Source organism: Bufo bufo, chromosome 8 (genome assembly GCF_905171765.1).
Source record: "Bufo bufo chromosome 8, aBufBuf1.1, whole genome shotgun sequence".
Taxonomy (NCBI): domain Eukaryota; kingdom Metazoa; phylum Chordata; class Amphibia; order Anura; family Bufonidae; genus Bufo; species Bufo bufo.
In genome coordinates this window covers 168,574,261-168,599,998 of record NC_053396.1, presented here as the reverse complement: position 1 = coordinate 168,599,998, position 25,738 = coordinate 168,574,261, and the positions used below count along the sequence as shown (strand labels likewise).

Here is a 25,738-nt window from a genome sequence, read left to right as displayed (position 1 = left end):
AAAATCGATTTTTTACTTAGGTTTTGTGCGTAAAACCTTAATTAGATTGTGGGCCTGGTGATCAGTTTAAGGCCTTTTTAGCAGCATCAGCAGCAGCAGCATGGTGATAAAAATAAGTGGCAAGGTGACATGGTGTGGAGATGGCAGCATGAGGAGGCCACATAGTGGCACAATGACTGAGTCTGGATAAAAGACTAAGGCCACAGATTGTTTAGAAAAATGCAGATGGAAACAAATCTGTGGAGCTGTATCACCCTCACTTGCAGATTTATGCAGACCAGGGGCGTAGCTATAGGGGAAGCAGGGGAAGCTGCAGCTTTGGGGCCCTGACCCAGAAGGGGCCCATCCAGGAGGAGGAGGACTAAAGGATTTGGTCAGGGCCCCCTCAACAGTATTACACAATGAAATTATATACAGTGACAGTATAGACAGTGTATAAAACGTATGGAACAGCTGCCGACCCTGGTCTGAGAGTAGCGATCTTTACTAGCCACAGGAATGGGGGCGGCATGAAAGGAAGGGGTCGCTAAAAAGATTACTGTGGAATGGAGCCCCATTAAAAAATTTGCTGTGGGGCCCAGTCAATTCTAGCTACGCCACTGATGCACCCCACAAAAGCAAGTTGGGTTTATCGATTCCAAAACCTTAATTAAATTGTGGGCCTGGTGATCAGTTTAAAGAGAACCTGTCACCAGGATTTTGTGCATAGAGCTGGGGACATGGGCTGCTAGATGGCTGCTAGCATATCTGCAATACCCAGTCCCCATAGCTCTCTGCGCTTTTATTGTGTTAAAAAAACGTTTTGATCAATATGCAAATGAACCTGATATGTGTCCTGTATCCGGAGATGAGTCAAGCGGAAAGGAGCCCAGCACCGCCCCGCGTCCTCCGAATCTCCTCCTTGCTGTCTGACGTCACAGAGCTGGAGCGCCGAAATCTCGCGATGCGCGAGCTAGCGCATGCGTAGTTCGTTCCCTGTGCTGATGCCAGTACAGGGAATGAACATGATGCCGACACTGCGCATGCGCTAGCTCACGCATCACGAGATTTCGGCGCTCCAGCTCTGTGACGTCAGCCAGCAAGGAGGAGATTCGGAGGACGCAGGGCGGTGCTGGGCTTCTTTCCGCTGGACTCATCTCCGGACACAGGACACATATCAGGTACATTTGCATATTGATCAAAACGTTTTTTTAACACAATAAAAGCACACAGAGCTATGGGGACTGGGTATTGCAGATGTGCTAGTGGCGATCTAGCAGCCCATGTCCTCAGCTCTATGCACAAAATCCTGGTGACAGGTTTCCTTTAAGGCCTTTTAAGCAGCACCATCATCAGCAGCATGGTGATAAAAATGAGAGGCAAGGTGTGGAGATGGCAGCATGAGGAGGCCACATAGTGGCACAATGACAGAGTCTGGATAAAAGACTGAGACGACAGATTGTTGAGAAAGATGCAGATGGAAACAAATCTGCAGTGCTGTATGACGGTAACCTGCAGATTAATGCAGCCATCAAAATCAAGTTGGGTTTGTCGAGTCCACCTTAGCTCACCAGCAGGCCCGAACCTAAAATCTTTTACTGGGTCAGCTAACCTGCAGGTCGCAACTCAAATCTTTAATAGGGTCAGTTCACCTGCAGGCCCGCAACTCAAATATTTTACTGGGTCAGCTCAGCTGCAGGTCCGTAACTCATATCTTTTACAGATTCAGCTCACATGCAGGCCCGCAACTCAGAACTTTTACAGGGTCAGCTCAAATGCAGGCCGTCGCATAGAATTTTTTAGAGGGTCAGCTCAGCTGCAAGCCCTCGCACATAATGTTTTACAGGGTCAGCTCACCAGCAGGCCCGCACCTAAAATCTTTTACAGGGTCAGCTCACCAATAGGCCCGCACCTAAAATCTTTTACAGGGTCAGCTCACCTGCAGGCCCTCGCATTGAATTTATTAGAGGGTTATCTCACCAGCAGGCCCTCACCTACAATATTTTACAGGGTCAGCTCACCAGCAGGCCCTCACTTACAATCTTTTAGAGGGTCAGCTCATCAGCAGGCCCTCAACTACAATCTTTTACAGGGTCAGCTCACCTGCAGGCCCACAACTAATGGTACCTTGCTTTGAAGTAGTAGCCATTGTCGTTTATCAGGCTCCCTCTCCAATATCGAACAATGATTCCCCGTTACCGGTGGTCACCATGTTAGGCGCATAAAAGAACATAGAAAGTTGATAGGGAAGATATCCAAATGGATCGTGGACGTCACGGGGACGTGCGATCAGGCAGAAGTTATCTAGAGTCAACAAAGCGGCAGCAGGGCCTCTCCTGTATAACGTTTCCTCATCCAAAATACCGCAGTGACATTCCCTGTAATTTTTTATTACTCATTCCAATAACAAGTCATCTTAAGAGACCTGTATTGTTATTTATCGTCACTACCTCCACAAGTCGGGAGTGTGTGATTTGCGCGCCACCCGCTTGCCTTCCTTGGATGTGGTAGCCGTTTCTCAGGCTCCCTCTCAAACACTGATTCCCCGTTACCCATAGTTTACAATGGTTTTGAGCTGACAATTTCATCGAAAGTTGATAGGCCAGACATCCGAATGGATCGTTGCTGTCACGGGGACGTGCCATCGGCCCCAGGTTAACTAGAGTCACCAAAGTGGCAGCAGGCCACCGCCCATTATTAGATGGTCAGATCAGCAGGCCCTTGCTCCTAATGTTTTTGAGGGTCACCAGCAGGCCATCAATCATAATTTTTAAAGGGTGTGTATGATGCCCTCCTTTATGTGTATATAATGGTGTATCGGAGTGCCTTTTCCTTGTAATTTTTGGCTGCACTTGCACTTTATGTACAAGTAAATATTCAGTAAAGAATGTTTTCTGTTTTCTATAAATTTTTCCTCTAAAATCGTTTTTTTTCCCCTTGGTTTTGTGCGTACTATTGTCATTATGTAAAAGTGGCGTACTATTCGGACAACATAGTTCCCAGCAGCAACCAGCAAGTCCAAGATGCATCCATGCATCCTCCCCATGCTGTTACAGAACCATTTAGGTGGTGTTACCAACAATTTCTGACATTTTCTTATGAACCAGGCACCCTCCCCTCTTCAGTGCAGGAGGTACCTGGTTTAATGCTCAGGTTCTCCCATTGACTACCATTATACTCGGGTGCTCAGTCGAGCACCCGAATATCACGATGTCTTCGGCCCGAGCACCCGAGCACTACGGTGCTCGATCAACACTACTTATAAAGTCTGGACCCATGAAAGGTCCTCTTTAACAGTGACCTCCACAGCAGCTGCCCCTTTAATAGTGCCCCTGCCCCCTTAACAGTGACGTCCACATTGCCCTGCCCCTTTAAGGCTAGGGCTACACGACGACATGTGTCGCACCAATGTCGCGCAACAATTTTTATAATGATAGTCTATGTACTCAAGTACTTTTTGTAAAGGTCCACATACCCGAGTCTGCCGTAGGATGAAGGTCCGAGCTGCAAAACAAAAAAATATATAAGGAGGGACAACACCATTGGCGTGTAGCACTGCATTATTATAATTTTTTTTACAATAATCCACACCTCCAAGCCCACCTTTCTGCCGACCAAACAATAGGAATGTCCTTTCAGTGCCCCTAACAATAATGATGCTCCTATAATGCCCCTTAGACAGTATGATATCCCTTTAGTGCTTCACAGAGTGTGATACCCCTAAATGCACCCTCACAGCAGGGTGATCCTTTGGTGCCCCCACACATTATGATGCTCCTTAGTGCCCCTGACTCCCTTGTTCCTAACCACAGAGTATGAATACCCTAAGTGCCCCCTCATAGTAGTAATGCCCTCTCTTTGCCCCTTTTACAGTAGTAATACCCTATCTGTACCCTTTCACAGTTGTAATGACCTCTTTGTGCCCCCTTCATAGTAATAATCCCAATTGTGCATCCTTCACAGTAATAATACCTCTTAATAGTAGTTATGCCCATTGTACTCCCTTCAAAGTAATAATGCCCATTTCGCCCCCTTCACAGTAATAATGCTCACTGTGCCCCCTTCACAGTAATAATGCCCACTATGCCCCCTTCACAGTAATAATGCCCATTGTGCCCCTTCACAGTAATAATGCCCATTGTGCCCCCTTCACAGTAATAATGCCCATTGTGCCCCCTTAATAGTAACAATGCCCACTGTCCCCCCTTAATAGTAGTGATGCTCACTGTGCCCCCTTTACAGTAATCATGCCCATTGTGCCACTTCACAGTAATAATGCCCTCTGTGCCTCCTCCATAGTAGAAATCCTCATTGTGCCCCCTTAATAGTAGTAATGCCCTCGGTGCTAGTAAATGCCCATTGTGCCCCCTTCAAAGTAATAATGCCCATTGTGCCCCCTTAATAGTAATAATGCCCACTGTTCTTCCTTAATAGTAGTGATGCCCACTGTGCCCCCTTTACAGTAATAATGCCCATTGTGTCACTTCACAGTAATAATGCCCTCTGTGCCCCCTCCATGGTAGAAATTCTTATTGTGCCCCCTTTATACTAGTAATGCCCTCTGTGCACTGTGCCCCCTCCAGAGTAAAAAATGCCCATTGTGCCCCCTCCATAGTAGAAATGCTGATTGTGCCCCCTTCACATTAGCAATGCCCATTGAGCCCCCTTCAGAGTAGAAATGCCTGTTGTGCCCCCTCCAGAGTAGAAATGCCCATTGTGTCCCCCAGAGTAGAAATGCCCATTGTGCCCCCTTCACATTCGCAATGCCCATTGTGCCCCATCCAGAGTAGAAATGCCCATTGTGCCCCATCCAGAGTAGAAATGCCCATTGTGCCCTCTTCACATTAGCAATGCCCATTGTGTCCCCTCCAGAGTAGAACTACCCATTTCCCCCCCTCTATGTTAAAAAAAAAAACACAGCACCTACTCACCTTGTCCCGTTCCTGAAGCTCACAGTCCTCTCTCCCCTGCAGACATAGTTTGTTCTGAAGCATTGTGGGGGTGGAGCTTATGTAGTTTTCTGGACTGCAGGCTCCTCCCACACAAGCCAGACGCGAGATCTGTGCCTGCAGGCTGAATGGGTGAGCAGGAAGAAGTCTTCCTGCTTCACCATTCAGAGAGCCGCCAGCCTGAAGGAGGGGAGGAGCGCGGTGAGCAGAGAGGTGAGTGACAGGTCTGCAGCTCCCTGCGCTCTAGCAATGAGGGCTTCCATCTGTATTGATGGAAGCGCTCATTGCTTCTGGACTGTGGCACCCCCTGAGAGCTGGCACCCGGGTGCATGCAGGGGTCCAGACAGCTGGCAACCACGGCCCGATTTGGACCGTGGTCCGCCAGTTGCGTACCCCTGGTCTATGATGTCGCACTGCGACATGCGACATGCTGAGACTGCGACACAACAGTTGCAAAAAAGTTTTATTTTTCTGAGACTGTCGCAGTCACATCATGTCGCATGTCGCAGTGCAATACCATAGACTATCATTATAAAAATTCTTGTGTGACATTGGTGTAACATCAATGTTGCGCGACACTCATAGCAGTGTAGTTGTGCCCTATGTGTCCTGCGACTTATTGTCCCGCGACACATGTCATCGTGTAGCTCTAGCCTAAAGCTGACCTACAGCAGTGAAGAAAAATGGCTGGGTTGTTATGGAAACCTGGAGTAAAACTGTGTGCATGTGGAGACTAAGGGTCTGCGAGCTTCTATTGGATGATAAGGGACATGTGACCATGTGTTTGGCAGTTGGGATATGAGTGAAAGACTTGCAGGCTTCTATAGGTTAATGCAGGTCATTTTTTGGGAATATCTCAGGACCGGTATGTCCTAGAGAGCTGAGACCCGTCTAAAACCTCCCCGGACACCTGATGTATCAGTGTGCCAATTTTGGTGAAGATCGGGCCAGTCGTTTGGTCGTGCATAAAGAACGGACATACAGAAACTCATTTTTATATATATATAAGATTTATATATATAAGAGACTAGCTGAAGAACTCGGCTTCACACGGGTATATTTAATCTATTTCATTTAATGTTTGTGTGTGTCGTTAAAAGATATCGACAGTATCCCCCAAAACTGTGACCTCTACAGCACCCCACCCCCTTAACAGTGAACTCCACAGTTCCCAACCCCTTAACACTGACCCCCCACAGTGCCCCGCCACCTTAAAATGGGACCTCCACAGCAGCCCATTCCCTTAACTCTGACCATCACAGCAGCCCGCCCCTGTAACAGTGAGTTTCACAGCACCACACTTCCTTAAAAGTGACCTCCTCAGGGGCCGCCCCCCTCAAGAGTAACCTCTACAGCACCCCGCCCCTTAACACTGACCTCTATAGGGGACTGTCCCCCCCTTATTTGTGACCTCCACTGTTCCCTGCCCCCTTAACAGAGACCTCCACAGCACCTGTCCCCTTAACAGTGACCGCCATAGTACCCTGGTCCATTAACACTGACCTCCACAGTACCCCGCTCCCTTAACAGTGACCTCACAGTACTCTGCTGACTTAACAGTGACCTCCACAGCAGCTGCCCCTTTAATAGTAACATCCACAGTGAATGTCCCTTTAACAGTGATCTATGCAGTGCCCGCCCCTTTAACAGTGACCTCCACAGCAGCTGCACCTTTAATAGTGGCCCCTGCCCCCTTAACAGTGACCTCCACAGTGGCCTGCCCCCTTAACAGTAATATCCTGGAGTAAAACTGTGTGTATGTGGAGACTAAGGGCCATGCAAGCTTCTATTGGCTGATAAGGGACATGTGACCGTGTATATGGAAGTTGGGATATGAAGAGAAAAACTTGCAGGCTTGTATTGGCTAATGCAGGTCATGTTTTGGGAATATCTCAGGAACGGTACATCCTAGAGAGCCGAGACCCGGTCTAGAACCTTTCCAGACACCTGATGTACCTGTGTACCAAATTTGGTGAAGATCGCTCCAGTCGTTTGGTCGCACATAAAGAACAGACAGACAGACAGAGAGACATTGGGACAAACAGACAGAAACTCATTTTTATAATATGAGATATCTCTTCTCTTTCTGAGTTCACTTGAGTTACTGATGGTGATCTATATATACACACACTTACACAGAGAATGCTATCAATCACTGATAACTGCTCCCCTGTGTACAGCTATCAGTGACTGACTGCTATCTATGTATATATGGGTTTGTAAGAAGATGTTGAGAGACCCGCTCACCTCTATTCCCCCAGGGTAGGAGCACCAACCACAATTTGAGTACACCCCTCAAAAAGCGATTTATAATATGGAAAAAATATGGATGGGCACTCGTATATGGAGAATATGTAGGACACAATTTATTATTAAAACTTACAATAAAAATAATAATATAATATTTTTATTGTAAGTTTTAATAATAAATTGTGTCCTACATATTCTCCATATACGAGTGCCCATCCATATTTTTTCCATATTATAAATCTCTGTATATATACCTACACAGAGAATGCTATCAATCACTGATATGACGGTCCCTGTGTCCAACAACTGAAATTGGAGCATCATTAAGTCTTAAGGCCCATTTACACTGACAGATTTAGCAGACCATTGTTGGGAAGCCTTCTCGAGAAGTTCCTTCCCAGCAATTGCCTTCTTGTCAGTGGAAGAGATTGTGCCATTCACATGCAGCGATTCCCTCCACAGTATGGGGAGGAGTGATCGCTAATGACATAGTTCGTCCCCATACATAATCATTGTTTGCCGACAGTAGAGTGCTGTTTAGATGGCACGATCTGCTACTGGCAAACTATGATTTAGGGGACCATGCAAACGATCATATTACTCAACAAACGTTTATTTATAATACAAAACAAAACAGTTCACAGCTCACGTCCTTCTTTCATCTCCACATTGATGCACGCTCTATAAGACATCACTGGTCTGACTCCCAGGAATAATCTAAAGGAAAATTGGTTTGGAAACAAAGCTTGCATTATTTTAAAGAAAGATACGCTTACTGGAAAATTTTCCTTAGAATTATTCCTGCCAACCAATTCCAACCTTACCTCCCCTTGCTGGAGTATATGGCACAACATAACATTACAATACATTAATACAAAACAACTGCAGATCCCGCCAGGTCTGGGGTACCGCACATTTATGATGTAGACAAAGTTAATACACTGCACTTACTAATGCATTGTGATTGTCCATATTGCTTCCTTTGCTGGCTTGATTCATTTTGCAATCACATTATACACTGCTCGTTTCCAGGGTTTACGACCATCCTGCTATCCAGCTGGCCTCTCTGGTGGCTGGGACCATGGGATAGTGCATAGACACACATGTGCAGCAGGTTTATTCCCGGCCACCTCATATATGCACTACAGCAGTGGCCTTAACCCCTGGAAATAAGCAGTATATAATGCGATTGAAAAATGAATCCAGCCAGCAAAGGAAGCAATATGGACAATCACAATACATTAGTAAGTCCCTTATATTAACTTTCTCTACATCAATGGTGTAGCTTTAGGGGTCGCAGCGACAGGGCCCCTAAGCCAGAGGCGGCCCAAAGGTCCCCCTTATCAGTGGTACTATATATTTCCCTTTATAAGATGCAGTGCATCTTTAAAAGGGAATACTAGTGAGCGTTTCCATAATGGAAGCGCTCACTAGTCTGCAAGAGGCGGGGAAGTGAAGCGCTGTGAGTACTGTACAGTACTTACCCCTCCCCCTGCTTGCTCTTATCAGGTCCTGTGCTGCTGTGTTCTGGCTGCCGTCAGGATGTATAGATGTATAGAGCGGACTCTGACCTGACGCTGCAGGCAGTCAGGTGACTGTGCACCGCGGGCCCCGAGAAGAGACCCAAGACAGGGAGAGTGGTGGCAGGAGAGGTAAGTTTATTTATTTATTTTACAGTCTGATATAGGGGATCTGAGAGGTCTAATGGGGGTCTGGAAGTGTGATTGGGGGTCTGGAGGCCTGACTGGAGGTCTAATGAGGGTCTGGATGTCTAATGGTGATCTGATTGGGGGTCTGGAGGTCTAATGGGGGACTGATTGGGGGTCTGGAGGTCTAATGGTGGTCTGATCTGAGGTCTGATATTTGGGCGGGGTCTGACATGGAGGTCTAATGGGGGTCTGATCTGAGGTCTAAAACTGGGGTCTGATATGGGGCCGGACATAGAGGTCTAATGGGGGTCTGATCTGAGGTCTAAAACTGGGGTCTGATATGGGGCCTGACAGAGGTCTAAAGGGGGTCTGGTCTGAGATGGGGGGGTCTCATCTGGGGTTTTATATGGAGGTCTGATCTGAACAGTAAGAGGGTATTTTTTTGTACTGGCACACAATATAAAGGGGTATTTTTGTACTGGTGCACTGTGTGGTACCAGTATTTTCAGGGAGACTGTTTCTGCAGAAAAGTATTGGGGGGGGGGGGGGGCACAGTGGACACAGTATTGGGGGTGGCAGGATGGGGTGTTGAGAAGGTGGGAGGATGATCTAAATGTAGTAAACTAAGATGTCTGTTTGTTAAACTCTGCAGAGACGAGACACGGCTGAAAGAAGTCATCATGGTGGTCTGGTCTGACAGGAGAAGATGAGGAAAGAGAACATCTACATCAGAGATGTAAGAGGTACATATGTGGCGCTGTATTACCTTGTATGTTCTGTAGCTCTGTATGTAATGTTTTCCAAGTATGTCTTTAAAGGGGTTGTCCACTTTTTTTTCATATGAGCGCTGCCTTCTCTGCTCTGTTTACCTGCTCACCACTGCAATTGCAGCGGCGAGCAGGTAAACAGAGCAGAGAAAGCAGCTCTCATATGAGCACTTGCCCCTCTTCAAACAACTTATTGTCGGCGGTGCCGGGTGTCGGACCCCCACCAATCTGATCTTGAGGATAGGTCATCAGTAGTAAAAAGAGGACAACCCCTTTAACAGTAGGACTGGAGGGAAGGGGTTAGATTGGTAATTTGGTATGGGGGGGGGATGTTTCAGGTTTTGCCACAGGCAGCAGAAAGGATAGGTGCACCCCTGCCCCTGGCCACAAACCACTGAGTGAAAGAGAGGGGGGGGGGGGCAATCTGAACTCTTGCACCAGGGCCCATGAGCCTTTACCTACGCCCCTGCTCTACATGATAAATGCCATTTGCTAAAGTGAGACAATTTGGATTCAGTTTCTGATCTGGGGATTGCTGCATTCAGACAAACTTCATTAAATGTTTGATTTTCAAGTATACCATATGAGAATTCCAAAATGATGGCGTGTAAGGAGCTCGATGCAGGGAGGTGCTTTTAAAATATCATGGGAACAAGGCATCTGAATTTATTTGCAGAACAAAACACAACTTTACAGTACACATACAGTATATCCAAAGTTCTCTCCACAGGAGGGTACAGTACTTAAAGGGGTTGTTCACCTAATGGAGAATTTTTTTAGACCCTCCCTGCATGGCCAAACCCACAGTGGTGAGCATGCTTACCTAATCCCTGCCACTGCTTTCCAGCTCCTCTGTCGGCCTACCCTCATCAACTTTCTGTTTGATGCAGAGCAAGTGACCACCGCAACCAGTGACTAACCTCTGCGGTCATGTGTTACGCATGCCGCACTCAGTGACGTGCCGTCACTAGTGACACAGCAGCCCTGGACCAGACATTAGTAGCGGTGATTACTAGCCGTGTGACAAACAGGATGTTCACGTGGCCTGCTATAATAATAATAAACAAACTTACACCTACCTTTCCAGCCCCCTTTAATCCACCACTCCATTCTCTTCCCCAGGCTCCAGTCTGTAACATATTGTTTTGGCTGCAGCAGTGATGTCCCATACACTGCTGCAGCCAATCACAGACTTTATTGGTCTCATGCGGTACAGGGACAGTGGTTGCCATGAAAACATTCTCCAGACCATAACACTGCCACCATCAGCTTGTGTTCTTCCAACAATGTTTGCAGAGTATTTATTCTCTGATGTTTCTCGTCTGACTCGTCAATATGCATCCGTTCAATGAAGCAGAAAATGTGACTCATCGGAGAAGACAACCCTTTGCCAATCAACAGATTTCCAATTCCGATACTGCAGTGAAAATTTAAACCTTTTCTGCCAATGCAACTTTCTTAGCAGAGGTGCAGCAACCATCCGTCTGCTTAGAAACACCATACACAGTAGTGTTTGCTGATATGTTGTTTTAGACACACATCTGGTAGCCCACTGGTTCATTTTGGTCTTGATCTGTTTCAATGTAGCATGTCGGACCACCCTCCTGCACCTTCATAGTCAATTTTCACCTCTCACATCAATGGCACGTGGTGCTCCACAGTTTCCACTTTGCTTATTCGCAATGGGGCCATTTGTACTCTACTCACAATACCTTCACCTCAACAGCACAAGAACAGTTCACAAACTGTGGAGGTTCGGAAATACTGCCATCCTTGGCCTGAAAGCCAATAATGACTCCTTTTTACAATTATAGACAATCATCTTGGCAATCTCATGCATAAATTGGAATTGTAACTTTTTAGTATATTATTAGTTATGCAGATTCTTGTCATATAACTGCATTGCTACTGTTTTACTCCTAAAATTCTAAATTTTCATTTTTATTATTTTGTTAGTATTTTGTAAATCACCCTTTGGCTTTCAACACGGCCTGAATCCTTCTGGGCATGCTCTCGATCAAATTCAAGCATGTCTCTACCTAAATCTATTCCCAGGTATTTTTCCACACGTTCCCAATGTTGGTGCATACTGGTCGACTCATTTGGGTACAAATATAGCTTTCTCTTCAACTCTACTCACAAATGTTTGATTATTTTGAGGTCTGGGGACTGTGGGGCCCAATCCAGGACCTCTACTTCATTGTCATTGAACCATTTATTCGCCAATCTCAACGTATGCTTCGGGGCACTGTCCTACTGGAACACTGTCGTCCTATTCATATCCATAGTACTCGAGTATGTGAAGTAACCCATCTTGTAGGATACTCACAGATAGCTCACCATTGAGACCACCATCGATCCTGGTCAAGTATCCAATGCCTTTGGCTGTGAAACAATCCCATATCATCAGGCTTTCTCCACCGAACTTGAAAGTTACTTTAATTTCTCGATCCGTTTGCCCTCTTTTCCCTTGTTTTTTCCAGACCCATTTTCACCCATCAGAGCCCAGTCTATTGACTTTCACCCCATTGCTCCAAATCACCCATTTCCAATCTTCTACTGTCCACTATTCACACTTTTTTGCAAACTTGAGCCGACACTTCTTATGACAATATTGAAGTCAAGGGTTCTTCACCTTTTTTTGGGCCTCCATTCCAGACATGTAATGCGCGTCACACGGTGCTTGCATGGACGTCTGTGATCTCACTATAACGAAGCATACAAACCACCTCCACTGCCTTGTTTGTCACACCAGAACTGATAGACCTTGTGATAAGCCAACTTGTTGACTCCGATATTTTGCCTGGACATCCACCTCTTGGCTTTGAAATGCATGGACTGACTTCATTTTGTATTCTTCCAACTGTCATGACGCTCAAATGATGCAGTTTGGCAATTGGATGATGCTGTTTCTCTTTTCTTGGGAAATTTTCATGGCTGCTCCTGGAATCGAATCAGTGACCTTACACTTGGGAATCAACCTAATAACACACTGAGCTATTAGGGAATGTGAGAGCAGGTTGTAATTTATAGTATACAAAAAGAAAATGATTCTTCCATCACCAGGAGCAAAGCAGTAACAATGCATTTACATGACAAGAATCTGCATAACAAATCATTTGCTAAATGGCTGTAAGTCCAATTTATACTGTACATGAGATAGCCAAGATGATTTTCTATAAAATGATGGTAGTCTCACGTTCGAAGCTGTGGTAAGATTGGAGCCGGAAAGTCAAAAGTTCAAAACATTGTTACCCTTTTGCTCGTCAGTGTATATACCCACCAAGCCAGCTCACCACACGTGACTTCCTTCATGAGCTACACGTTGCCAATGTCAAAGGCAGTAAATTGTCATAATAATGTGACTCGACTGTGTGTATATACTCTTCCCTGTGGTGAATATGTCACTATTTCCATGCCCTTTCGACTTGCTAACATGCTGAAATTATGACACCCAAGACCCATCAGTTTTGTGAAAAGAGTACTCAATGAAGAGTGAGGAACCATTTGATGTATAAAGGCCTGTTTATTTCAGTCCCTCAAGTTGGCACTTTGAGAATTATTTAGCGGATTTTAATGCACCCACACAATGAAAACCCATGAAGTCATAGAGGGAGATCCTCCACTTGGGAATACCCTGTATTAGAAAAGTCTATGTAGGCCCATCAATGCTTTACAACAGGGATCAGCAACCTCCGGCACTCCGGCTGTAATAAAACTACAACTCCCTGCACACTTACTTGGCTATTTACAGAAATCCCATAGAAGTGAATGCATGCTGGGAGTTGTAATTTCACAACAGCTGGAGTACCGGAGGTTGCTGACCCCTGCTTTATATTCCATACACAAGGAGAAGATCAATTTGTCCCTGCATTGGCTTCTTCTTAAAATGAGGTCCTTATGAGATATTTATTTAAGGCATTGCACCGAGATCCAAAGCAACCTGTCTAGAAGCACATTGACTTTATATAGGAAATCTTGTAGAACCTTCTCAATAATCTTATTGAACTGCCGGGTAACCATTACGTCATGCAGCTTGGTAGAAATCAGAGTGCAACCAGAAATAATTTCTATCTGGACCTGGAGGAATCTCAGGCGCATTTCTTTCTCTTTCTCCTGAGTTATACATACAATGTGAAATGAAGGGAGCGCGCTAGTTAAAGTTGCCAAAAAGCTCTGCGCCAAGATTTTCCATTCCAATCTCACAGCGATGTGGGATAGCAAGTCCCAGAGGAATAAACAGAAGATATAAGAAAGAAAGCAGACATTTCAGGGAATTATTCCAGGACGAGGACACAGAGAAGGATATGCCGACCCAGTAGAGCTTCTTTCTGCCGTAAGTTGTCATCTGTGGAGTCAGAAACTGATTATTTCTTGCATTCTGCATTTATATGTGTATTGGATCACTGCTGTAATCTTACAGATACGTGTTAGATGTATCAGGGCGGAATTTGTCATTTAACTAATACGTTGTTAAGATAATATCAGGTATTCCTGTAGTCCTATGGAACTACAATATTATATCACAATCAGTTGTGCCAAATGGCAAACTCGTCTTTAGTTCATTGGCACCTCCTCATGTATACCTGTCTCAGAAATGACATTATATGATAGGATATGGGGAAAATATAGTTTTATGTACTCCAAATGATATGCCTAAAATCTCAGGTCTGCAGTTTTATTAATATCCCCAGAGTGTAATATAGCAGTGTTGTGTTTGTCATTGAACTATTTATTTGATGAAGATAAAGTAGTGAATTTATTTTTAGCCCTAAGTAAAAGTGCAGATAACACAAATGATGACTTATACACCAAAGCGCGCAAAATGACTCAGGTCGACATCTGTCTTATTTTAACCGTTTGGTTACTGGTGGTGGATGACTGGTCTAAAGCGATACTGTAGTTATGATAATTAGTTCTAATAAGTTAATGAACACACCTGAATGTTTTTGTTGTCCGTATCTGTTCCGTTTATTTGGTGGCCCGTGTGCGGAACCATTTATTTCAATGGGGCTGCAAAAAATGACTCTGTGTGTATTCCGTGTTTGTATGTCGGCATGTCCGTTCCGCAAAAAAAATAGAACATGCATTGTTACAATGGATCTGCAAATAAACGGATGCAACTCGGACGTCATAGTCACACGGATGTTATCCGTTTTTTTTGGTGGATTCGTGTTTCGTGAACCGCAAAATACGTATGGTCGTGTGTATGAGACCTTAGTATTCATGTATGCTGCATACTCAACCACTAACTGGGTTTGTCATTTGGCACACAGCTCATGATATTACAATGTGGGTTTTACTTAGGACTAAATGTAGATCTGTATGAAATCATTCACACTTCCGCGGTATGTCTGTGATGGTATGTTCCGTATTTTATCCGTGACACTGTCCATGATTCATCCGTAGGTCTGTGATTTTTCAGTCCGCGTGTCATCCATGGTTCGAGGACAATGCTAGGCTGAAAATTAATTTCCAGAGCATCTTCTAGCAAAGATCCATGAAAAAAAAAAAGATGATATCTATCCAAACCCGTAGACTATACTGTCACCATGGACCCATGGTTTGTGGAAAACCATGGAGACAGTGTGCTGACCATGGAGACCATGAACGTGAATCACTTGTGTGTGAAAGAGGCCCTATTTTGGGGTAAAGAACACGGTTCCAAAACCAATTTGATACTAATTAGTGTTGGGCGAGCGTGCTCGGCCGAAAACCAGTTCGGCTCGAGCATCGCTATGCTCGGCACATAGTGGTGTTCTGCCAAATATCACGTGTGCTCAAGCGCGATGCTCAAGTCAGTGTATTTCAATCTAATTTAGCCTCTATTTCTGAAAGGTTTCTGGCGGGATTCGAACTCACAACCTTCTACTAGTAGTAAGTATTCCTATACAGCAGAAGTAGTCTCACATTTTATTTTTTTAAGTAACTGGCCATGCAGCTCTATAGTGTAGTGGTTAGCATTCTGGGCTGTAATGTAGAAGGTTGTGAGTTTGAATCCCGTCAGAAATAGAGGCTCAATTAAATTTATATATTTTTTGGTAATTGTACAACATTTTTAATTACTAATATATATATATATATATATATATATATATATAGACAAAAAAAATGGTGGCACTGGCTACAGAGAGAAATTGCGGGTGCACGTCCCAAGGGGAATAAACTGATGTCCCCGATGAATAAATCCAGAAAAAAGAGCGGCACTCCAAGAAATAAAAGCAAGAGAACCCTTTATTCACCCCAGTGGTGCAACGTTTCGGCTCTGGTCACGAGCCTTCCTCAAGCAAAGATACAACTCCAATGACAGTGATTATATAGGAAATACAGATCATGTGATCACAACCCGATGGGTGTGTTTAACAAATCATAACAATAATATACAGTGAATACACTTAGTATCATAAAGTGCAAAAAATACTAATCTTCATTGAAAAAACATAATAGTGCGTGCTAAATACATGACATATATATGGATCAAGTACATAGACTTAATCAGATGATGTATCCACATTTATTATACATAAGTGTAAAGAGGGGGAGGAGCAACGAAGTGATATCGCAGAACATACCCATCAGCAAGGAGGCTCATTCAGCGCCGTAGAGTCGGCGTTGTGGATGTCTTTCTGCGCAGGCGTGGCACCGCACCAATAGCGAGTATTCAGCAGACAGGAAGCGCTATGCGTCATCACAATGGGCCGACACACCCGCGTCACTTTGGGCGTCATTCCAATAGGACACAATGCGTTATCCCATGCGCATGCTCAGTGGAAAAATTAAGCTAAAGACGCCATCTTTGTGACTGGAGAGCTGCCCTTGAACAATTACTGTGCATATCGCATCCAACCAAGGACAGAAAACGGGCATAGGGGGCTTGAGAAGAGCACAAGGCATCCCAATTTGCAGGGTACCTGTATGTCCCACCCCGGCAGAAAATCCACCGCAGCCACGATGACCGCAGTACCTGCAGGGATAACGCCGGGGATTCCAAGCTCCCATACAGCCCGAGAGGGATCTCCTCAAATTGGTACACAGATGCTGCAAAGTATATATAGTTCAGCTCCCAATCTCAAAGGGATAAATGTATGATGAAGAAGGTTTTGTACAGTATTGACAAAGATATAACAGGGGTACTCAACTAGTTTTATTAAAGGTCCACATGCCAGGGTCTGCAGTCAGGTGAAGGTCCGAGCTGAACGCCAACAGTAAAGATGCCATGCGATCATGTGATACATGCGTGTGGGGCGCTCTGACGTTATAGTGGAGCGCCCCGGGTAAGTCCCAGAATTAGTAATGGCCACATTAGTGCCCCAGTAAGAATAATGTCCCCATTAGTGCCCCCAGTAAGAGTATTGCCCCCCTTCTCTGCTTTTGCAAAAAAATAAAAAATAATTTGCATTCACCTGGCTGCGGTGAACATTCGCTGCTGACTGCAAGCTCAGGACCGGTGCTCTAACGTGATGACGTCTTGTAGGTCCTGTCCTGAGCTTCTAGTCAGCAGGGAGTGTTCTCCACAGCGTGAGCAAATGGAGGTGGAGGTACCGTAATCGTAATATATATTTTTTTTTACTAGCACAAGTAGCGGTGGAGGTAAAGGCTGTACTATGGGCGTTCCATGATGGAAGCGCTCATTAGTAAGGGTACTTTCACACTTGCAGCAGGATGGATCCGACAGGCTGCTCACCCTGTCATATCCATCTTGCCACTACTTCGCCGTGCCGCTGCTCTGTGCCCATCGACTATAATGGGGATGGGGGCAGAGTTACGGCGCAGCACGGTGAGAGGCCGCCAGACTAAAAGTACTACATGTCCGACTTTTTCGTCTGGCGGCCCCCTCAATATAATAAACATTGGTGGCGCAGTGCGCCCCCCCTCAAAATAATAAACATTGGTGGCGCAGTGCACCTCCCCATCACAATAAACATTGGTGGCGCAGTGCGCCCCCCCTCAATATAATAAACATTGGTGGCGCAGTGCGCCCCCCCATCACCCCAGTATAATAAACATTGGTGGCGCAGTGTGCCCCCCCATCACCCCAGTATAATAAACATTGGTGGCGCAGTGCGCCCCCCCTCAATATAATAAACATTGGTGGCGCAGTGCGCCCCCCTCAAAATAATAAACATTGGTGGCGCAGTGTGCCCCCCCATCACAATAAACATTGGTGGCGCAGTGCGCCCCCCTCAAAATAATAAACATTGGTGGCGCAGTGTGCCCCCCCATCACCCCAGTATAATAAACATTGGTGGCGCAGTGTGCCCCCCCATCACCCCAGTATAATAAACATTGGTAGCACAGTGCGCCCCCCTCAATATAATAAACATTGGTGGCGCAGTGTGCCCCCCAATATAATAAACATTGGTGGCGCAGTGTGCCCCCCAATATAATAAACATTGGTGGCGCAGTGTGCCCCCCAATATAATAAACATTGGTGGCGCAGTGCGCCCCCCCTCAAAATAATAAACATTGGTGGCGCAGTGCGCCCCCCCATCACCCCAGTATAATAAACATTGGTGGTGCAGTGGGCAGTGCCAATGAGGGTTAAAAAATAATTTACTCACCTCCTCCAGTTGATCGCGTAACTGCCGGTCTCCAGTTCTTACTTCTTTCTTCAGGACCTGTGGTGACATCACTGAGCTCATCACATGATCCATCACCATGGTAATGGGCCATGTGATGAGCTCAGTGACGTCACCACAGGTCCTGAAGAAAGAAGTAAGAACTGGAGACCGGCAGTTACGCGATGAACTGGAGGAGGTGAGTTAATTTTCTTTTATTATTTTTAACCCTCATTGGCACTTCCCACTGAGCCACCAATGTTTATTATAATGGGAAAGGGGGGGGGGGGGGGGCACTGTGCCACCAATGTTTCTTATACTAGGGGGGGGGGGGGGCGCACTGTGCCACCAACGTTTCTTATACAAATACAGGAGGCGGGTGCCGGAATCAAATAGCCGGCACCCGACCTTTGTGACAGGGGGCTGCAATCAGCTACAATTAACCCCTCAGGTACCGCACCTGAAGGGTTAACTCAACTGCAGCTGATCGCAGCTCCCTGTCACAGAGGTCGGGTGCCGGCTATTTGATTCCAGCACCCGCCTCCTGTATTTGTAATACAGGTCAGTTTTCTTCATTGGTGGCGCAGTGGCCGCAGCCCCTCCTCCTCCTCCTGCCTCTTCTTATTGGCAGCGGCGGGGACAGGGGGGAGGGAGAGACTCCTCCTGCGCTGCTGAGAACTATCAGCTCCTGTGCACCGCCGCTGTATTGAGCAGAGCTGCCAGAGTGTGCAGGAGGAGGAGCGCTACATGTGGAGGAAGCCCTGTCTCACTGCGCTGTGGGACAGGTGGAAGTGCGCCGGTAAGCTCCTCCTCCTGCACGGCACAGTGTGCAGGAGAGGAGCAGCGCTCTGAAGGATGGCCGGGGTCCGGACAACTGGCGGCCGCGGTCCGTATTTGGACCGCGGTCCGCCAGTTGAGTACCCCTGAGATATAATGTCATCACACGGTGCCTGCCATGCCTGGCAACTACAAAATTGAACAAAACATAAAATATAAAATGTAATAGAATGAACTCCTTCCGTGGTATGTTGCGTACACTCCGACCAAATGTTCCATACCCCAAAGTGCTGGGTGTAAGTGATCTAAAAAAAGAAAAAAAGATTAGAGTAGGAATATGTTGAGTTGTATAACTCTCTAAGTATGTACACAATTTAGCGAGACAATATCCAGCAAGACACAGAGGGCAAACCAATCCTCACAGAACATCCCCAAAATTATAGTCAACGTTTAAACCCTTTGGTTTCAAGCTGTCCAACTTGTGGATCCAGCTGATCTTTTTTTCTTTTTTTAGATCACTTACACCCAGCACTTTGGGGTATGGAACATTTGGTCGGAGTGTACGCAACATACCACGGAAGGAGTTCATTCTATTACATTTTATATTTTATGTTTTGTTCAATTTTTCAAGGGCAGCTCTCCAGTCACAAAGATGGCGTCTTTAGCTTAATTTTTCCACTGAGCATGCGCATGGGATAACGCATTGTGTCCTATTGGAATGACGCCCGAAGTGACGCGGGTGTGTCGGCCCATTGTGATGACGCATAGCGCTTCCTGTCTGCTGAATACTCGCTATCGGTGCAGTGCCACGCCTGCGCAGAAAGACATCCACAACGCCGACTCTACGGCGCTGAATGAGCCTCCTTGCTGATGGGTATGTTCTGCGATATCACTTCGTTGCTCCTCCCCCTCTTTACACTTATGTATAATAAATGTGGAGACATCATCTGATTAAGTCTATGTACTTGATCCATACATATGTCATGTATTTAGCACGCACTATTATGTTTTTTTCAATGAAGATTAGTATTTTTTGCACTTTATGATACTAAGTGTATTCACTGTATATTATTGTTATGATTTGTTAAACACACCCATCGGGTTGTGATCACATGATCTGTATTTCCTATATAATCACTGTCATTGGAGTTGTATCTTTGCTTGAGGAAGGCTCGTGATCAGAGCCGAAACGTTGCACCACTGGGGTGAATAAAGGGTTCACTTGCTTTTATTTCTTGGAGTGCCGCTCTTTTTTCTGGATTTATATATATATGTATAAAGAAAATCCAGTCCGTGGTCTACCCCAAGGAATTGCACCTCCATAGTGTGTGCTGCTCATCTACTTTTTTGCTTTCTATATATATATATATATATATATATATATACAGTACAGACCAAAAGTTTGGACACACCTTCTCATTCAAAGAGTTTTCTTTATTTTCATGACTATGAAGGCATCAAAACTATGAATTAACACATGTGGAATTATATACATAACAAACAAGTGTGAAACAACTGAAAATATGTCATATTCTAGGTTCTTCAAAGTAGCCACCTTTTGCTTTGAATACTGCTTTGCACACTCTTGGCATTCTCTTGATGAGCTTCAAGAGGTAGTCCCCTGAAATGGTCTTCCAACAGTCTTGAAGGAGTTCCCAGAGATGCTTAGCACTTGTTGGCCCTTTTGCCTTCACTCTGCGGTCCAGCTCACCCCAAACCATCTCGATTGGGTTCAGGTCCGGTGACTGTGGAGGCCAGGTCATCTGGTGCAGCACCCAATCACTCTCCTTCATGGTCAAATAGCCCTTACTTTCAAAGTTTTCCCAATTTTTCAACTGACTGACTGACCTTCATTTCTTAAAGTAATGATGGCCACTCGTTTTTCTTTACTTAGCTGCTTTTTTCTTGCCATAATACAAATTCTAACAGTCTATTCAGAAGGACTATCAGCTGTGTATCCACCTGACTTCTCCTCAACGCCACTGATGGTTCCAACCCCATTTATAAGGCAAGAAATCCCACTTATTAAACCTGACAGGGCACACCTGTGAAGTGAAAACCATTTGAGGGGACTACCTCTTGAAGCTCATCAAGAGAATGCCAAGAGTGTTCAAAGCAGTAATCAAAGCAAAAGGTGGCTACTTTGAAGAACCTAGAATATGACATATTTTCAGTTGTTTCACACTTGTTTGTTATGTATATAATTCCACATGTGTTAATTCATAGTTTTGATGCCTTCAGTGTGAATCTACAATTTTTATAGTCATGAAAATAAAGAAAACTCTTTGAATGAGAAGGTGTGTCCAAACTTTTGGTCTGTACTGTATATATATATATATATATATATATATATATATTCATACTTCTGATATATATGAATGCATAATATGTGGGAAACTACTACTGATGTTTTAGCCATAATATATTTACATACATTATAATATATTATATATGTAAATATGTAAATATATTATGGCTAAAAACATATATATATATATATATATATATATATATATATGTTTAAATTAAATTTAGCCTCTATTTCTCCTCTATTTTAACCATTACACTATAGAGCTGCATGCTCATTTACTTTAAAAAAAAAATTGACTTCTGCTGTATAGGAATACTTACTATTAGTAAGTATTCCTATACAGCAGGTCTCATATTTTATTTTTATTTAATTATTTATTTATTTTAAGTAACTGGCCATGCAGCTCTATAGTGTAGCGGTTAAGATTCTTGGCTGTAATGTAGAAGGTTGTGAGTTTGAATCCCGCCAGAAACTTTTCAGAAATAGAGGCTAAATTAGATTTGAATACACTGGGTGTCCCCAAGCACTGACTCCATATATGGACATAGCTATATATGGAGTCAGAGCAGGGACTCTTTAGCCGAACTAGAGTCCCGACACCCTCCCCTCTTCAGAGCAGGGGGTGCCTGGTTTAATGCTCGGGTTCTCCCATTGACTTCCATTGTGCTCGGGTGGTCTGTAGAGCACCCAAGCATCGGGAAGTGTTCTACTCGACCAACACTAATTCTAATATATCTGATATTGAACTCAACTTTTTGCTTGCAAACCATCCATCCTGTAATACTAGTGTATTATAGACGTTGTGCTACTTACGGTATCTCGGTATCTCTTTTTTGAAACTTATTGATTTTGCAGGTTACATATACTATACAATTGACCAAGTATTTGATACATTTATCTAGGATGCAATTATATTTTTCAGGTTGTTACATGGTGGTGAAGGTGAAACGTTAGACTTCTCATCCCCAAAGAGGATGTTACATAGAAACTATTCTGTGCTCCCCAACATGAGCGAGGAGCTCCATAAGCTGTCTATTAATGTAATGAGTAACCAGTCTCTGGCATCGTCCTGTGCTAATAACACTATTCCGGATTACCAGCTTGATCTGCTCCCGGCTTTCTACTCCTTCATCTTTATCTTCGGCTTCATTGGGAACAGTTTGGTTATTTCGGTCATTTGTCTACAAGGAGACATAAAAACTGTGGCAAGCATCTATATCTTGAACCTGGCTATAGCTGACATGTTGTTCCTCATGACACTACCATTTTGGGCCACATATTACGCCTTTGGTTTGAACTGGATGTTTGGGGCAGTAATGTGCAAAATTTCAAGCTCTCTTTTAACCTTGAATATATTTGCCAGCATCTTCTTCATCAGTTGCATGAGTGTTGACAGGTATTTGGCCATCGTCTATCCTCTCCGGTCACATAGAAGGACACTGACACATGCAATTTTTGTGTCCTTTATCACTTGGGCCTTAGCCATCATGTCAACACTTCCCACCTTCTACTTTCGGAACACTTACTACATTAAGAACCTTGATGTCTACGCCTGTATCATGGACTTTCCCAAGGAGGAGTATTCGAGCTGGTGTGTGGCCATGGCTCTACTGAAGATCACACTAGGCTTCTGCTTTCCAACAACGGTTATTCTTACTTGCTACACCATGATTGGATTACATCTAAAAAAGACCAAAGGGTCCATGCTGAACAAGAAGACCAGAGATCGGGTTCTGAAGATTGTCACCTCCATCGTTGTATGCTTTTTGATTTGTTGGCTACCATTCCACGTACTGACCTTTTTGGATGTTCTCACAAGAATGCAAATAATTTTTGACTGCAGAATTGAGACATTTGTCGAGGCTGCTATGCCTTTGAGCATTTGTCTAGGATTTTCCAACAGTTGCCTTAACCCAGTATTGTATTGTTTTGTTGGAAATCAGTTTAGAGAGAATTTCCGGCATGTATTTAGTAGTATAAGACTATTACAGAGCACAAACAGCCATCACAACTCCTCCAAACGGGGTACTGATTCTAAAGAGCCAGAGCTGAATGGAACTTATGAGAACTCAAAAGTATGACTTTTATGATATATGGAAGGCTGGATTGTATATTTACTATGTAACATTGTGAGTTAAAATTTAGGTTGCCATATTGGCAGTTTTTGATTGGACTGATTATGTATAGGGGTTTTCTAAGAGTTTTTTTTTACTGATGACCTCTCAATTCTGCAGTTAATTCTGCAGGGTCCAACACCTGGGACCCCCACTGATCAGCTGTTTGAGAAGGCCGCAGCACTCACAGTAGGGCTGCGGCCTTCTTCAGTTTTGCCAACTGTGTCTGAAATCAATGTGAACCAATGTTGTAAGAAGCAGGTGTTTATATCTATGGGTTGTGTTTGGTATTGAAGCCCAATTTAAGTGAATATAGGCGAGTGGCAAAATCATATCTGGTGAAACACAAAAGGGTTAAACATTCCACTGTGATCAGTGTCCCAGCCCCTACCTATGAGACATATGTTAAGGATGTGGAAACCCCTTTTAAAGGGTGACTGTACTTTCACACAATTTAATTTAATGCAGAATAATGTAATTAGCACATTTCTAAATTACTTCATTAAAAATATGCCGGCATTGACCTGAAAAAAGCTGTAAAGTCATGGCCACTAGGGGTCTCACGTCCACCTAATTTGCAACCCACTGCCTGTTGGGCTAGGTCCATCTGTAGTAAAAGTTCACAGGAAATGGGGGCAAATAAGCTCCTAAGCCTGATAGACGGATTTCCTCTATACATCTTCTGAAGACCGGAGAAGCTCATGTGTGTCTGTAAGTATGATATCCCCCTCCTTATGAGCTTTCCTGAAAACAAATATTGTGGTAAGTAACGGAAGTGAGGTCACTGCAATACAGTACTGCCAGAATCCTCAGAAGGGAGACACCCACTGCTTGTGAGAGAAATGCATCTAGCTGTGCAGCTGAAGTAAGGCATAATATGGCTGAGGAAAACATAAGGGAAACCCAAAAAAAGACCTATTCTTTCACAGTTATGATTCTATAATAAAGCACAGCCATTATACAAACTTTTTTTTTGAAAACTCAAATATTTTATGATTTGAGGGCTACCTGTGAACCGACACACATACATGAAACAGTGGAGTGCCGGCCTGCCCAGCAAATCCATAAGCCAAATCCATCAGAGGCTAGCGCCTAGTCTTATCTCACTGTGAAAGCAACCCTTTAACGACTGATGTATTTTGAAGCAGTTTACCATGCCACTATTAATAGTTTACTGCGCAGCCGTTGCTGTTTGCTGCAATCAATTTGAAAACAAAAAATTACGATTTGCATGTTGCCGAAGTTTAGGTATCAATATAACATGTGTAGCTGGCCAGATAAGACCTGTCCTAGGTTGCTAACATACAGATGGTGCAGGGTTAGCACTCCAGCTCTTAACTAAAATCTATTAACTAATCGCGTTATCTTGAGACAAAAGCCATCGAAAAGCAATAGAAGGTGTTTGCTTAGATTAGATAACACAACTCAGAAATGTCAGAAAACAGGAGTGTTAACTCTACTCCATCCGTAGCTTATATGTAGACCTGCCAATAACCTTAATACAGTTCCTATGTTTGTGTGTTAAAGACAAAAGCAGAGTTATTTACAGTGACTTCATGTTTGGATGTCATATAACTGTTATATATATTGTGTTCACAGAAGCAGAAAAGATAATATGCATTTAAAATTCATTATATAATGTAAGGTAAGCTCAATGACACAGCAGAAACAACAGAAAGCACAGCCTGCCTCACACACAGCCTGTGTGGGAAATTCTCCTAGCAGGAGCTGCTGGAATCATTATTCACCAGAGAGAGGAGCTGAACAGACACACACTCCACTAAGAGCTGTGTTTTATGGAAGCATGAGGCCAAAATAGGTATTTAAAACAGTTATATAATGTTCCTACTGTTAATATAGTGATTAGAACTGTATACTGGACCAGTTATATGTGTGTTTACTTACAGTTCCACCAATTGCAAACTACTAAGTTCACAAATTCCATATTGCAATCCAAATTGCATACAACCATACCAGATCATACTCAACCAATCTGCAAATAGTTACTGATAACTGCATATTGCAAATTGCGACCAAATTAAGCAAGTGAACTATTAGTTAGACCTCAGATATACCTCTCAGAGAGATCATAAAGTGCTTAAATAACTTAAAGTGAGAGTACAGATACTGAAGAGAGAAATATATCCACCATTTTATGTTGAATGACAAGATTGAACAGTTGAACCACCATCTTATGCATGCCACCATTTTGTGATATCTTTTCAAAACGTGTTATATGGACTATCTTCTGCGGAGGCGGCAGTGTTATATATGAAGAAAAGTTGAAGTTAATAAAGAAGTTATTTCAAGAATTTGGTGTGCTCTTTAAACCTACTGTTTCCATAGAACGGCGCTAGAGGAATTACAGAGTAATAGAAAGTCTG

The 25,738-nt window shown here is 44.1% G+C and overlaps 1 protein-coding gene and 1 long non-coding RNA gene across 3 annotated transcripts; both read left to right on the top strand.

The window, feature by feature from the left end:
- The first annotated feature begins 9,825 nt into the window (after positions 1-9,825).
- On the top strand, positions 9,826-24,249 carry LOC120977387. The gene is made up of 2 exons (XR_005773888.1): positions 9,826-9,874; positions 23,566-24,249. It is a non-coding gene; the product is annotated as an uncharacterized LOC120977387 (long non-coding RNA).
- LOC120977384 (type-2 angiotensin II receptor-like) lies at positions 13,382-23,568 on the top strand. 2 transcript variants are annotated; one of them, XM_040405312.1, is made up of 3 exons: positions 13,382-13,488; positions 13,716-13,930; positions 22,163-23,568. In XM_040405312.1, the coding sequence occupies exon 3, from the start codon at positions 22,215-22,217 to the stop codon at positions 23,319-23,321; it is 1,107 nt and encodes a 368-aa protein (XP_040261246.1). In that variant the 5' UTR covers positions 13,382-13,488; positions 13,716-13,930; positions 22,163-22,214; the 3' UTR covers positions 23,322-23,568. The 2 variants fall into 2 exon arrangements, with proteins under 2 accessions (XP_040261246.1, XP_040261247.1); XM_040405313.1 differs by lacking the exons at positions 13,382-13,488; positions 13,716-13,930 and adding an exon at positions 15,179-15,243.
- Positions 24,250-25,738: the final 1,489 nt, after the last annotated feature.

Bases quoted from the DNA above. Each gene is read 5' to 3' on its own strand.
- LOC120977384 (XM_040405312.1), top strand. From the start codon at position 22,215: ATGTTACATAGAAACTATTCTGTGCTCCCCAACATGAGCGAGGAGCTC.